The following is a 12,418-nucleotide window of genomic DNA, read 5'->3' as shown; positions in this document are numbered from 1 at the left end:
CTAACGTTCTTATGCTCAGAACATGGATACGGATGACACAGTGTTGTCTTTGCTGTTTGCATTGCTACCCCCAGAAATTGCAGGTCTCCTATGTGTGATTTGTTTTACTTTCATTTGAACCTATACAAGTACAAATCTCCTGATTTTTACTTTTTTTGTATTATATGAAACTTTGTTTGATACACGGAAGAAGAATGTAATTAGATTGATAGAATTTTTTTTTAAGATTGCTATGCATGTGAGACTAATTGGTCAATTTGTTATCTCGTTTTTTTTTTGCCATAGGTTATTGCTGCAATTACTGTTAGCGGGTTGAATAACTTGTGTAGTGGAACAACTGTATAGCATTAGCATATAAGGGTGTGTTTTTATTTTATCCGTGCATGAGATTTTAAAACGTGTGTCGCAGGCTAATCACTCTTTTGACCATGGGGGTCACGCTGTAACCACTACCGGATGTTGGACCCGAGTTTTTTTTCCTACTCTCTGCCCCTATCGACGCACTCCTCCCTCCCTTCCATTTTCTCTCTCCCCCACGGCTCTGGTCTGCTCCCTTCTGGTGCTCCCCACTCCCCTGCGCCCTCCTGCTCGCGGCGTGCGGAGGCCGGCCGGCGCGTGGGGCGGCGGCGGCCCGGCAGAGGGGAGCGCGACGGCGACCGCCTCACGGGGCACGCGGCGGCGGCCGGCTCGGGCGAGGGCTACGCGCGGCGCCGTGCTGCCTTGCGGCTCTCCCCTCGCTCCGTTCCTCCCCACTCTCTCTCTCTATCGCTCCCTCTCTCTCCTGCGCCGGTCGGATCGGCGTAATCTTCGGGATTATGTTTTGCAATTAAATAATATGGATTGCAAACAATAAATTCGTGAGATTTAAATAATTACAGGAATTTAAAATGCATAAAATAATAACATGTAATGAAAGTTAATATAGTGGACTTCAGACCACTATTGAATATTATAGCAGGCTTTGGGCTGCTATTATGCACAAATCAAGAGTCTTTGTGTATCTAATCGAAAAAGGGCTTAAAAGGCTTCAGGCCTTTTATTTTTGAGCCGGTGGACAGAGGTCACGAGCTGCTGCAGTCTGGTCAGCAAATATTAATGAGGCTGAGCCTCCCACCGATCTTATCCTCTCGGAAGGCCACACCGCCACTTTTTCCATTCTCTCTCCCTTATCTCCTCATGTCCACACGGAGGAAATAGAGAGGAGGCGGTTCCACCTCTGACCAGGCCGCGTGGGGGGGTCGCGCCCGCGCTGGGCTGGGGGAAGCGCTCCGAGCCGGGGGCCCACAGCCGCGCCGGCGGCCGCGCCCGTGCCCGCGCTGGGCAAGTAACCGGGGCTGCGCCTATGGGGGGCGGCTGGCGGCCGGGATCTGAGCGGGCGGTGAGGCCGAGGCCCTGAGCAACTCACCTGCAGATGGGTGGGGGGTGCGGCTCCGGCGCCCGGATCTGGCAGGCGGACGGCGGGGTTGCAGCCGGGGGGGCGGAGCTCGGGCTGGCAGCGGGCGGCGGCGGCCGGCTCGTGGGGGCGCTCCCCACTCCCCTGCGCCCTCCTAGCGGCGGAGCCGAGGACGGCCGGCGGCGTGCGAGGCCGGTAGCGGAGGGGCGCGGCGGCGAGCAGCAGGCGGCGACGGGACTCCTGCGCGAGGACCGGGCCTCCTGCCGGCGGGAGGTGCGGCGGCACAGCGGCGCATGCTGGCCGTTCGAGGGTCCGATCGGACCGTCGATTTTTTTCTAGTGATGTGGCGCGATGAGAGGCCGGGGAATGACACCGGAATCGTGTTTTAGAGATATATAGTAAAATAATACTCCAAATCTGATAAGACCAATATAGATTGTCTTAAATTGTACAAATAAAAAGATAGCGCTGATCATACTACTCCATAGTGAACCACATGTGATGAGCCAGCAAATACCACTTGGTTTCCCGTTTGAGAGAATGGAGAGCATCTGCAAAATTAAAGAGTGCGGTTGCATTACTTGGGTGACTCTCAGGATAATTTGGTAGTTCGAATAATCCAAATACTACATTATACATTCATCTGATCAGGCTGTGAGTGAGAGGACATTTCAAATGTTCTTGCTTACGCATGCAGTGCTCCCATGGTTACATATAGTCAAAAGAGTTGTTGGCTGATGAAAGTAATTCATCATGCATGTATACTCCCAACCACCTCTGATAGATTATGTCACTGTATTTGGTAGTACTACTAGTATTTCCCAGGGTATATGTATGCAAGAGCCGCGGTGTCCATATACTACTACTACTGTAAATAATCAAAAGGGCGAGATCCCCGTGGGTAGGTAGTTGGGACTTGCAAAGGAGTAACTAGGGGAAGTAATGAGACGAGCGTAAATGAGAAGGCAGGGAAAAGCATCAAAGGGGACAGCTGCTAGCTATAGATCAGCCGGAGGCCGGAGCCGGAGGATGAGATGCACGGCCGGAGTGTCGGAGGCCCTGCCGACTGCCGTGGCCTGGCCTCCATGGCGTCAGACAAAGATTCCCTCATTCACTCCTCCAACCCCCGCTCAGCCCAGCCCAGCCCAGCCCCACGCGCTTGCCCTAGCGCTGCCTTCCTGCCCCCGCTAACTGTCACCTCACCACCGCGCGCGCCTACTCTTCTTCTCGCCCGGGCCGCCACGGCAGGGGGGGGGGGGGGGGGGGGGGGGCTCCCGTCCTGTACCCACGCCGATTCATCAATGTCTGGGCAGAGACAAGCGCCACTCCGCCACATGCCCATATGGTCCGCCCTGGTCTGCTCACCTTGCTGTGACTTGATTTGCCGCCCATTTCACCTTTCTCTATAGAAAATGTAGCGGTCATGACATGTCTTTATTTATTTTTTTTTTAAAAAAAGAAAAGAAAAACCTTTGGACTGACTACCATTTTCCTGGGACTTAAATGGGTTGGTTTGAGCTGATTACCATTTTCCTGGACCATGCTTCGATTATTTACTGGAGCTGCAACTGCAGTTCTGCTCTCTGGGAATGTTTGACGTGCAATGCAGGCCATTCAAGGCGGCCCAGAAAAGGACCATGGAGATGGAGTGTGGATGAAGAAAGCAAGGGCTAGACAGGATCGTTGGGGGTACGGCAGTAGATCCTGGGCTGGGGGCATTGGTTGCTCATCAGAAGGTGCGTACAAATGGAATTTAGTTGATGCATGTAATTGCCCATCAAGCCTGCTGAGATGGGCAACCAACCCCAGGGACCAAAGAAACTGTCCAGGCACTCTTAAGACAACAGAACTGGCATGGGTTTTCTGGGAGAAGTTCAGATCTGAAAGTCTGGTAGCAAAATTAGTTGCATCGAGCATATGGACATGAGTGCATAAAATCCTCATCCTTGTACTTTTGTGATCAAGGTTTGCAAACGTATCAGCAATTGATAAGTTGGTGGAATAACAAAAACGAATATGTATGTTACGGACAGTGTCAGTCTAACAGGCTTTGTTTCCAGGAGAATATTACCATCTCGGTACCGGGTAACCAAACTTACTACATAGGTGCATAAAAAATATGAATGGTTAGAGTATGCAAACATCTATCATCATGCAAAATTTGTGGTTGAACAAAAAACTTGTGTAAAAAAACCAAAAAAAAAAGAAAAATCAACACTTGAATAGTTGCGGGTTCAACTATTCCAGGTGGCAACTGCAAGTGCCAAAATCAACAAGAAAAACATAGACAATACCAATCGAGAAAAAAATAAACAAAGAATGCCAACCACAGAAACAATGTATCCAATATTTAATAACGGAATTTCCCAATCCATCACAGCAAACTATATGGGAAAAAGGGTAGGTACAACTCATGTTTCTTTGCATATACTACCCCGTACAACTATTGAATAAATGTGAAAAAGGTCTCCACCTAAGGGCCTGTTTGGGACAGTGCAATCATGGCCCATTGCACGTTGGTAGGGCGGAAATCTAGTCAAATTCCTGGCCCGCCCCCACGTTGACTGGGCCGGGATCAGGCTGTCCCAAACACGCGTCCCATGGACCAAAAGGAGAAGACAGATGCGAATCTGATAAAAGTTTTTGGCATTCATTACATATATTTTGTCATAGCTCAGTGGCTCACCCCCAATTATAGTTGAGCGCTGACCTAAGGAAAGGTTTGGTCATCAACAATCTCATGGGCTCAATCTCAACTGTAACCTGATCTACTCATTGCTTTCAGTGTTTTTTTTTCTTTGAAAACTAGGCCAGGAGCACTGCCATGTCATTGCTTTCAGTTCTGAAGGTAAACTACTTCCTGCAACCAATTGGTCCAGTCAGGCCAACAAAAAGAAAACAAAAAAGGAAAATAAATGAATCAAAAACATCTAGTTGGCCTGTACCTACCTCAAACTCAAAGCAATACCGTACACTGAAAAGTGGCACCCAGCAAGCCAATCTCGGCCATAAACCTCATTGACTCCAACTGGTCACACACCCTCCAGGTAAACCGAAGCATGCTGTTTTTGTCCTCGGAAGCTTTTAAGTAGTTTGATAAGCTCATATGTCCGCACATGGTGGCCTAGACGGAGGCACAACTCCAAAGGGGTCAATCCATCCTGAAAGGAATTCACCAACAAAATTATTCCCCATTTAGCAGAGCACTTGTTACAGAAGAATATAGGAAACATTAGACTGCCATAATGCATCGTAACTACCATGGAAAAATACAATGAAAAAATTGGGGTGACAATGTGATGTTATTTCAGAATTCAGCGAATGCGATTCACAAACAATTCAGTTCAGCCTCCATAAATGTGTTCTTACTAAATCAATTGAGAACTGTTGAATATTCAATTTACTTACTTTGGTTTTCAGAGTTCTATCGGCCCCCTTTATTAGCAGTAGCTTCACAATGTCAGTCCTCTGTGTTTGTACAGGAAGATGCAAAGGTGTCCATCCATACTGCAAGTGGTGAAGCCACGCAGTTAGTCCAACTAACAGAAGAGAAAATAAAGCAAGATATTTCAAGAACTTAGCATACATCGTCTGGATGGTTGATGTCAACATTGTACAGCAAAAGAGTCTTTATGGTCTGACTGCATGCAGTTTGGACACCATAATGCATTAGGGCTGCACCATCCTGTGTCACCAAAATTGTGAAGTTGGTGGGATTAAATCAGCACAAGTGACAAGAAACATAAAACACATGGAAAATAAATCTCATCTATAATATTGCATCAGACCAGAGGGAATCAAGGAGCATGCCAGTTCATCATCACAGCAATGATGATTAAATAAGGCAAATGCAATAAACTTTGGCATACAGAAATAGAAAAGGCAAATACTCAAAGAGCCAACTTTCAGATCGAGGCACCAAGGGACCTAAAGTAATGAAGACAGGTCCAAATAACGCTGCTTGCAAATAGGTTCTACATAAACAGTTTACAAGCATGTTAGACAAGGTCTGCACTCACTTTATCTTGGATGAATGGATTTGCTGAGTTCCTTAAAAGATAGTTGATAATAGCAGCCTTCTTTGAAAGAATTGCTTTGTGAATTGCTGGCAAACCATCCTAAGGGAACCAGAAAAAGGTGAAATCAACGGTAATGACCTAAAAAACAAAGAAGTCACACAAAGCAAAAGGTTAAACAGTAACAATTACCTTATCAAGCGCATTTATGTCCACATTATGTTTTAAAAGACTTTCCAACAGATAGAAATCCCCAGATGCAGCAAGGGTGTGAAGTGGAAGCCATTTACTCTACAAGGAATAGATAAAAGATCGCATTACACAAGAAAGTAAACTTGAAATGACAAAAATCATCATAAACCAAGCTAAGAGGCAGAAGATCCACACGTCTTAAGAAGTGAGTATAAAAATAAAAATCTCCATGGTTCTCATGACTCAGAAAGTAGCCACTACTACACATTACTATTGACTCAACAAAAACAGAACTGTTATGAATAGGTATTGGCGTATTGCTTACAGAAGCAGCGGCTTCCAGATCAGGCACTCGCTTGTTCAGAAGAACCTTCTCCTCATTCGAGAATAGCTTCTGACGGTCTGAAGTATAAAAGAAGTAATTGTTATGCATAATAATTAATAAACAAAGGAATGACATAAGAAATTAATGAAAGTTGTATCGAAATGAACTTCTACTTCATCCAACTGGCCAAACAGCAGGTGATGTATTCTTTCAGAAAAGCGGCATTGTCTAACAATCAGCCATCCTAGTATAGCTAGAGAAACTAACATGTCTACTGAGGCAATATAATTTGCAACGCACTATTGATAATATCTGTTTGGGCATAGATTGCTGTAAGGTATGAGTGTGAAGAATTGTCCAAAGCCATTTGCAGTAATATAAGAACCTGGCAACAGCAGTAAAAGCACACGTATTCTACATTGCATCACCACTGAAGGAGCTATTGCATTGCCATTTGATGTAAGCTCATGAACTGCCATGATTCTATCTGTTGCGGTGTTATTGGTGGATGCAGTGAGTTTTTATATTTGAATGATCGATTTAAACTACTCTTTATTGTAAAATCCAAAGAAAAAAAAGGGCTGATCGGTGCAGCATTTCAATATCGTAAAACATGTCATCAGAACTCACTTTTGGGGCCTTTGCTGTCTTCCATCTCGCCCTGAACATACTCCCGACTGCTAAAAAACTCGGAAATGTCCTCAAGGCTGCCAACATCCATCCCCATCCTCGGGTTCTTCGGGGCCACACGCGTCCCCGGCTCCGGCGGCGGAGGCTCCTCCACCTTCTCTGCCGGCGGAAGAGTCCTCTCCAGTGGCCCCCAGTATACATTTGCAACGTGCTCACTCTCCCCTTGCAGCGTCCCCTTGCGGTACGCGCGGAATTCGTCAGGGGCGGCAACGGCCGGGGGCGCCCGCCGCTCGAGGCGACTCCCGAATCGCAGCCCATGAGATATGCGGCGCTTCTCCTTCTTCGTCAGGTTGATCTCCTCCGCGGCATCCCTCCACCTCTCCGGCACCAGGCTCGAACCGTAGCTGGCCTCCGCCCTCCGGCCGCATCGGGAGGCGCTCGGAGGCGGCGGGGACGAGGGGAGGTCGAGGTCCGGTTCCTCGAAGGCCTCGTCGTCAAACACGAGGCAGTCCCCGATGACGACATCCTCGTCGTCGTCGACGGCAGCGACCGCGAAGGCAGAGGAGAAGGCTGGTCGGGGCGATAGGGATATGACGATGGATTTTGGGAGTTGATGGCGGGGGCGAGGCGAGGAGGTGGCGAAAGGGTTTAGGGTTTGGATCGGGGACGGGAAGGGGAGGAGGAGGCGGTGGTGGTGGTGGGATATGGCGGCCGGCGTCATGGCGTCGACCCCTCTCCGTGCGGTGAGGCCGTCCCGCGTCGGAAGCGGAGAGGATTGGCCGGTGAACCCGACCGTTTATGCCTGGGCCGGATCGGACCAAGCCAGCCGGTCGAATGCTTGGTTCTATCTGGGCTAGGAATTAGCCAATTGGGCCTCCAACTAATAAAGTATGATAGGATTAAATTGTTATACTTTTTAATCGAGCATTACTTTCATTGTCCTCTTTTTTTTTACTCATTTTGCTGCCATGGCGTGTTTCATTTCTAAGCGTTTGATTCTAGTTTGCAAAGTACAGCTACAAGTTACTAAATTTTTTAACAATCTTCCAAGAATCGAGCGTAATTGTCATGTACACCTAGCAAGATAGGAATTGCGTCAGAAGCGAAAAATCATCAAGCTTTCTTGGTTGATACACATCAATATTTTCTACACATGCTAAGCAAAAAAGTTAATCTATTTGAGTATAATGAAGTTATATTTATTTAAGAAGGACACTGCATTTTGAGAGTACATAGACCCTGATGACAACCGAAGTCAAGTTTAAGGATCCAGGTATGTATTTTGAAAGCATATATAAGGACTTACTCCCTCCATATAGTAAATAGATGACGTTTAGGACAGCGACACAGTCTTTAAAGCATAACTTTGACCGCTTATTTTTTATAAAAATTTTTGTTCAAAAGTGATATATGTATATTTTTATGAAAGTGTTTCTTAGGACAAATCTATTCATATAATTTCCACTTTTCCAAACTCAATAACTTAAAAGTTATTCATGATTTATATTCCCAATGTTTGACTCAAATCTTGTCCAAAACGACATCTAAATCCTATATGGAGGGAGTATTAGATGGCACATGAAACCAAGTTTAAGGGTCCAAATATATAATTTAAGAGCAAGTTCCTCATACAAATAAGTTTAAGGAGATCATGCACTTTAATCTTTTACAATATGTATGCTCCTTCGGTTGAAAATCATAGACAGGTTTAACTATTGCAATCGAGAAGCAGAAAAGAGAATGTACGTACCCAAGTTGGTTACGAGGCACATATGCATATATATTCAGAGTTTAAAATGAATTTTCATCATAGAGCCATATCCGTACGATTTGTGTGTATTCAGACATCGATTTGTTCTTTGTCACGCATCCATGTACGATTTTGGATCTCTACTGTTTACATGGACCATAAAATAACGAATCACTATCATTCCATGTACTAGTGTACGTGCTAAAATGCATATAGCTAGAGACTACTGCGCTTACATACTTTGCATGTCGTCATTGAACTATCAGGGAACAGGATCGCCATATAAACAGGCCAAGTTCTTCCTTGTTCTCTACCCAATATGCTATGTACTTAGCAGCGCCTGCATACGGTTGCTGACTCGCGATTAAGCACCAAGCTAGCAAAGGGAATAAAACCACATAACACTACTGTTTCCTCATATGAGCATATGGTAGCTCCATGACAAATCTAAGAACTGTATGAACCGTTTCCTGGAAGGAAAAGAACAAAAGTCCACAGCTAAACTTACATAAGAAACAATCCAGGTTCTTGGCATTTAACCCAAACCATGTCGCGTGATACATGGTATCAATAATCCCACATACAAGCAGGAGTACTGCATACAAGCCATGATCCAAAATTATACAAACCACAAGAAATGATCAACTTACAATACCTGAGCAAATCTTTAATTTGCTGGGATTCAGATGGCTCATACTAGCTACACTCATAGATGAACACTACTATATATATAGCTCTATATTAATTCATGGAGCAAAGCCACGGGACGGAAGTCATCAAGAACAAGAACGACCAATAATCGACCGGATTTATATTCAATTCAATTCAATTCGCTGGATGAAATTTCGACCTGCTATAGAGAGTTAGAGACATCTCCCTCCATACCCGGCACTCCTAAACAATGCCTGCTTTATCTCGCCGGAGCTTATCACTTGCCTCTTCCCGTCCTCCTACCATAAATTGACAACAAATACTTGTAAAACATACAGGTAGAGCTAGATTAATGAGGCCAATGAACGATTGCATCTTCTCGGTGTGTTCCAAATGCTTTAGAAGCTGTTTTAATTGTTTCATGTTTTTTCCTATAAAGACAAATTTATGGTTCTTGCCTCAAAATGCAAGTTATGGTTCTAACATCAGAAATCGGAAGGGTTCTATATATCTATATATCCCACTTACAATGTCTAAAAGAAATCAAGCTAGAGCATGCATATGGAACAGTATTTCAGATCTTACTTACTTGTAAAACAATGCAAAACCCCTTGATTATTATTACTTACTTGTAAGCAAGAGGCCTGCATGCCAAAGTCGCTGAAGCAGCTCACCACGCACTGCTCGATCTCCAGCCCCAGCACCTCCAGCGCGTTCACCGTGGACAGCAGCACCCCGGGGTTTGTGGGGCAGCAGATTTCGATCTTCGTGCTCCCGTTGTCCCGCTTCTCGACGTCGAACTGTGACGACCCGGCCGGCCACATGGATCAAAAAAATCAGTAGCTCATCAGCTGTTTGTTTGTGTGTGTGTGTGGGAGAGAGAGAGAGAGAGCAATCAATATTGCCGTGCTCTACAGTCGAGCTAGATACATGCATAGTGATCGGGACTCGAGAGTGTAGTGTATGCATGTGAATGTGAGAGGCGTGCATACCTTGGTGGAGTTCCTCACCATCATCTCATTGTTACTGTTGGACGAATAATCTTTCAAGGTATTCAGAAGGTTCAGGTCCTCCGGCGAGGCGCCGATCTCCTCCTCAAGGGCTTTGATCCGCTCTGTCAGCTCCTTCACATAGTCAATGGTGTCCCCAAGAATGGATGTCCTGTCCATCTGATGACGAGCCGCGACACCAGCATATATACGATCGATCGGTTTTAGTCGTCGCTAGTCATCACATACATGCATAATGAAACCTTAACTACAAATTAAAGCTAGCTAGTCGATCAATCGATCGCCCGGATGCTTTGTTTATTACCTTGCTGATCTTTGGAACAATGGAGCGGAGCATGGAGAGTCGGTCGTTGAGCCGCTTCCTCCGGCGCCTCTCAGCCATGAGATTCTTTGACGGCGCGCCGTGGAGCTTGGTCTTGTGGTGGGGGCCGCCGACACCCCTGATGGGCGTCATCTCCGAGCTCTCGCCGGCGCCTCCTCCGAACACGAACGTCGGGGAGCCGCCCCCGCCTCCGTAGCACTGCCCCTTATCACCGCTCGGCTCCTCGTCCACCATGGCGTCGTGGAGGGGAGCGACGAGCGTCTGGCCGGGCGCTGCCTCCCCCGGGGCGGCGACGCCGGAGCTCCTGTAAGGGTTGCACACCTCGCTCAGGCAGTCGAAGTTGAACTCCTCGTGCGGGGGCGCCGCGGGCGGCATGGGCACCAGCTCCTGGAACGGCGGCAGGTCCATGCCGCCGCCGCTTCTCGCGTCGGCGCCGTAGAAGAGGAGGTCGCTCATCATCACGCCGCCGGGGTAGCCCTGCCACGGCGCCGCCTCCCGCCGCAGCGACATGAGCTCGTCCAAGAACGTCTCCTCGTCGAGCTCCATGCTCGGCCGAGCTCTCCTCCTCACTCTCACGGATACTAGATGCTACCCCGCACAAACCCTCACGCTTAGCTTATAACAAAGTGATGAACGCGGCCGTCGGTTGGTAGCGCCACTGAAGCGCCCCGACAAGGCTAAACCATGTATTAATTATCGAATAAAGTCTCCGGCATAATACATGTTATATTAAGTGGAGTCCAGAGTCATACAGAGCTTTAGTCACTGTGGGTGGTGACTTCAATCAAGGTCCTGATTTCAGGGTTAAGCCCACCAAAAAAAAGCTTCTTTTTTCTTTTCATCATCATTGATATCCTCTGGTGCATAACGAGACAACTCCGTGAACTTATGAAGATACTCCGTCACATTCATACCACCTTGACGAAGCTTTCTGAACTCATCCCTCTTGAGCTTCATAACACTGCTGGGAATGTGATGTTCTCTGAAGATCTTGACAAAGTCAGCCCATACCATCTCGTTGGCGTTTTTATTTATTTCCCGGTAACTCTGCCACCAAGCAAGGGCTGGTCCCCTTAACTGTTGTACTGCGAGCAAAACTTTGTCTCTATCATCTGCATGGACCACTTCGAGCTTCATTTCAATCTCTCGCAGCCAATCATCTGCCTCAATAGGGTTATCAGATCATTCAAACTTAGGTGGCTGCAAGCGGTTAAAATCTGCAATTCTACTGCCATTGCCATTATAATGCATTGCAGGTCTATTGTTGCCAGGATTGCCTTGAGCTTGGGGTGTGAGAGTGGTCACAAGAACTTGAAGGAGTTGGTTCTGCTGTTGCAGTATGGCTGCCAGATCAATGGGTGCTGGGGCTGGGGGAGGTGGCGGCGGTAGGTGTCCATTTTCTGGTGCTTCTGGGGCTACATTCAGAGGGGTTTGGTTTCTCGGGTTGACCTCGTCACCGTCTTCCTGAGCATGGAGTCCCTGGACTCGGCTCGAACGATGGGACATCTGCGGTCAAGGAGGGATAAGGTAAGATTAGATGGCTCTCCTAATTTATTACTGGGGTAAATTTGTATATATATATAATAGCACACAACACAAATGAATCATTCAAGCACCACACAAGCATTCATTCAAACAAGCAGGGATACATGACACGACGGATTACAATAACGTGGCTCGACTTTTAAGGGTCGGCCGGGACGACTCGACTACTGAACCCTACAACACGGTCTTCGGGGTCACTGTTTTCGGGATCTCGGGGAGACGCGGGAGGCGTGGGCGGCACTGATTCACAAATCCTCCTGCGTGGTTGGGACAAGGAACACAGCGGGATTCCCTCTAGGATTAGCGGCTCCGCGGTAGTCCTAGGATGGTGTTCCTTGCGCTTGGCACGGTCCACTAGGTAGGCACCCCTAAGGAGCTGACTGTGGCGATCTGCCTGCTCCCTAAGGTTCTCTTCGGCCATGGCAAGACGGCTTTCAGCTTCGGCTGCTCGGGCTTCTGCCTGGGCTACAGCCAGTTTAGCCCTACGCCAACGGGACTCCGCTCCCTCAGCACGCTGGATTAAATCTCTCACACGCTGATGTAATTGGTCACACAAATTGTCGAGGCTAAGCAAATAGCCAGAC

General features: G+C 47.3%; 2 protein-coding genes across 2 annotated transcripts; both read right to left on the bottom strand.

Moving 5' to 3' along the window:
* Window positions 1-3,724: 3,724 nt before the first annotated feature.
* Window positions 3,725-7,363, bottom strand: LOC120647393 (ankyrin repeat domain-containing protein, chloroplastic-like). Its single transcript, XM_039924171.1, has 8 exons — window positions 6,557-7,363; window positions 5,927-6,003; window positions 5,602-5,700; window positions 5,413-5,511; window positions 4,980-5,078; window positions 4,802-4,900; window positions 4,343-4,554; window positions 3,725-4,253 (listed from the first exon to the last, which is right to left on the bottom strand). Exons 1-7 carry the CDS (start codon window positions 7,275-7,277, stop codon window positions 4,426-4,428), a joined length of 1,323 nt encoding a protein of 440 aa, XP_039780105.1. The 5' UTR covers window positions 7,278-7,363; the 3' UTR covers window positions 3,725-4,253; window positions 4,343-4,425.
* A 1,442-nt stretch (window positions 7,364-8,805) lies between these two features.
* LOC120647395 (transcription factor BHLH3-like) lies at window positions 8,806-10,873 on the bottom strand. Its single transcript, XM_039924173.1, has 4 exons — window positions 10,272-10,873; window positions 9,950-10,126; window positions 9,587-9,757; window positions 8,806-9,256 (listed from the first exon to the last, which is right to left on the bottom strand). The coding sequence occupies exons 1-4, from the start codon at window positions 10,833-10,835 to the stop codon at window positions 9,170-9,172; spliced, it is 999 nt and encodes a 332-aa protein (XP_039780107.1). The 5' UTR covers window positions 10,836-10,873; the 3' UTR covers window positions 8,806-9,169.
* Window positions 10,874-12,418: the final 1,545 nt, after the last annotated feature.

Source organism: Panicum virgatum, chromosome 9K (assembly GCF_016808335.1).
Source record: "Panicum virgatum strain AP13 chromosome 9K, P.virgatum_v5, whole genome shotgun sequence".
NCBI classification, from domain to species: Eukaryota; Viridiplantae; Streptophyta; class Magnoliopsida; order Poales; family Poaceae; genus Panicum; species Panicum virgatum.
The sequence above is the reverse complement of the archived record's forward strand: the minus strand, read 5'-3'. Positions and strand labels throughout refer to the sequence as shown.

Coding starts and splice junctions, on each gene's coding strand:
- LOC120647393 (XM_039924171.1), bottom strand. CDS start 7,277: ATGACGCCGGCCGCCATATCCCACCACCACCACCGCCTCCTCCTCCCC. Junction 6,004..6,556: donor AGACAGCAAAGGCCCCAAAA/GTGAGTTCTGAT, acceptor TTTATACTTCAG/ACCGTCAGAAGCTATTCTCG. Junction 5,512..5,601: donor ACATAAATGCGCTTGATAAG/GTAATTGTTACT, acceptor TGGTTCCCTTAG/GATGGTTTGCCAGCAATTCA.
- LOC120647395 (XM_039924173.1), bottom strand. CDS start 10,835: ATGGAGCTCGACGAGGAGACGTTCTTGGACGAGCTCATGTCGCTGCGG. Junction 10,127..10,271: donor TTGTTCCAAAGATCAGCAAG/GTAATAAACAAA, acceptor GCTCGTCATCAG/ATGGACAGGACATCCATTCT. Junction 9,758..9,949: donor TGGTGAGGAACTCCACCAAG/GTATGCACGCCT, acceptor GGGTCGTCACAG/TTCGACGTCGAGAAGCGGGA.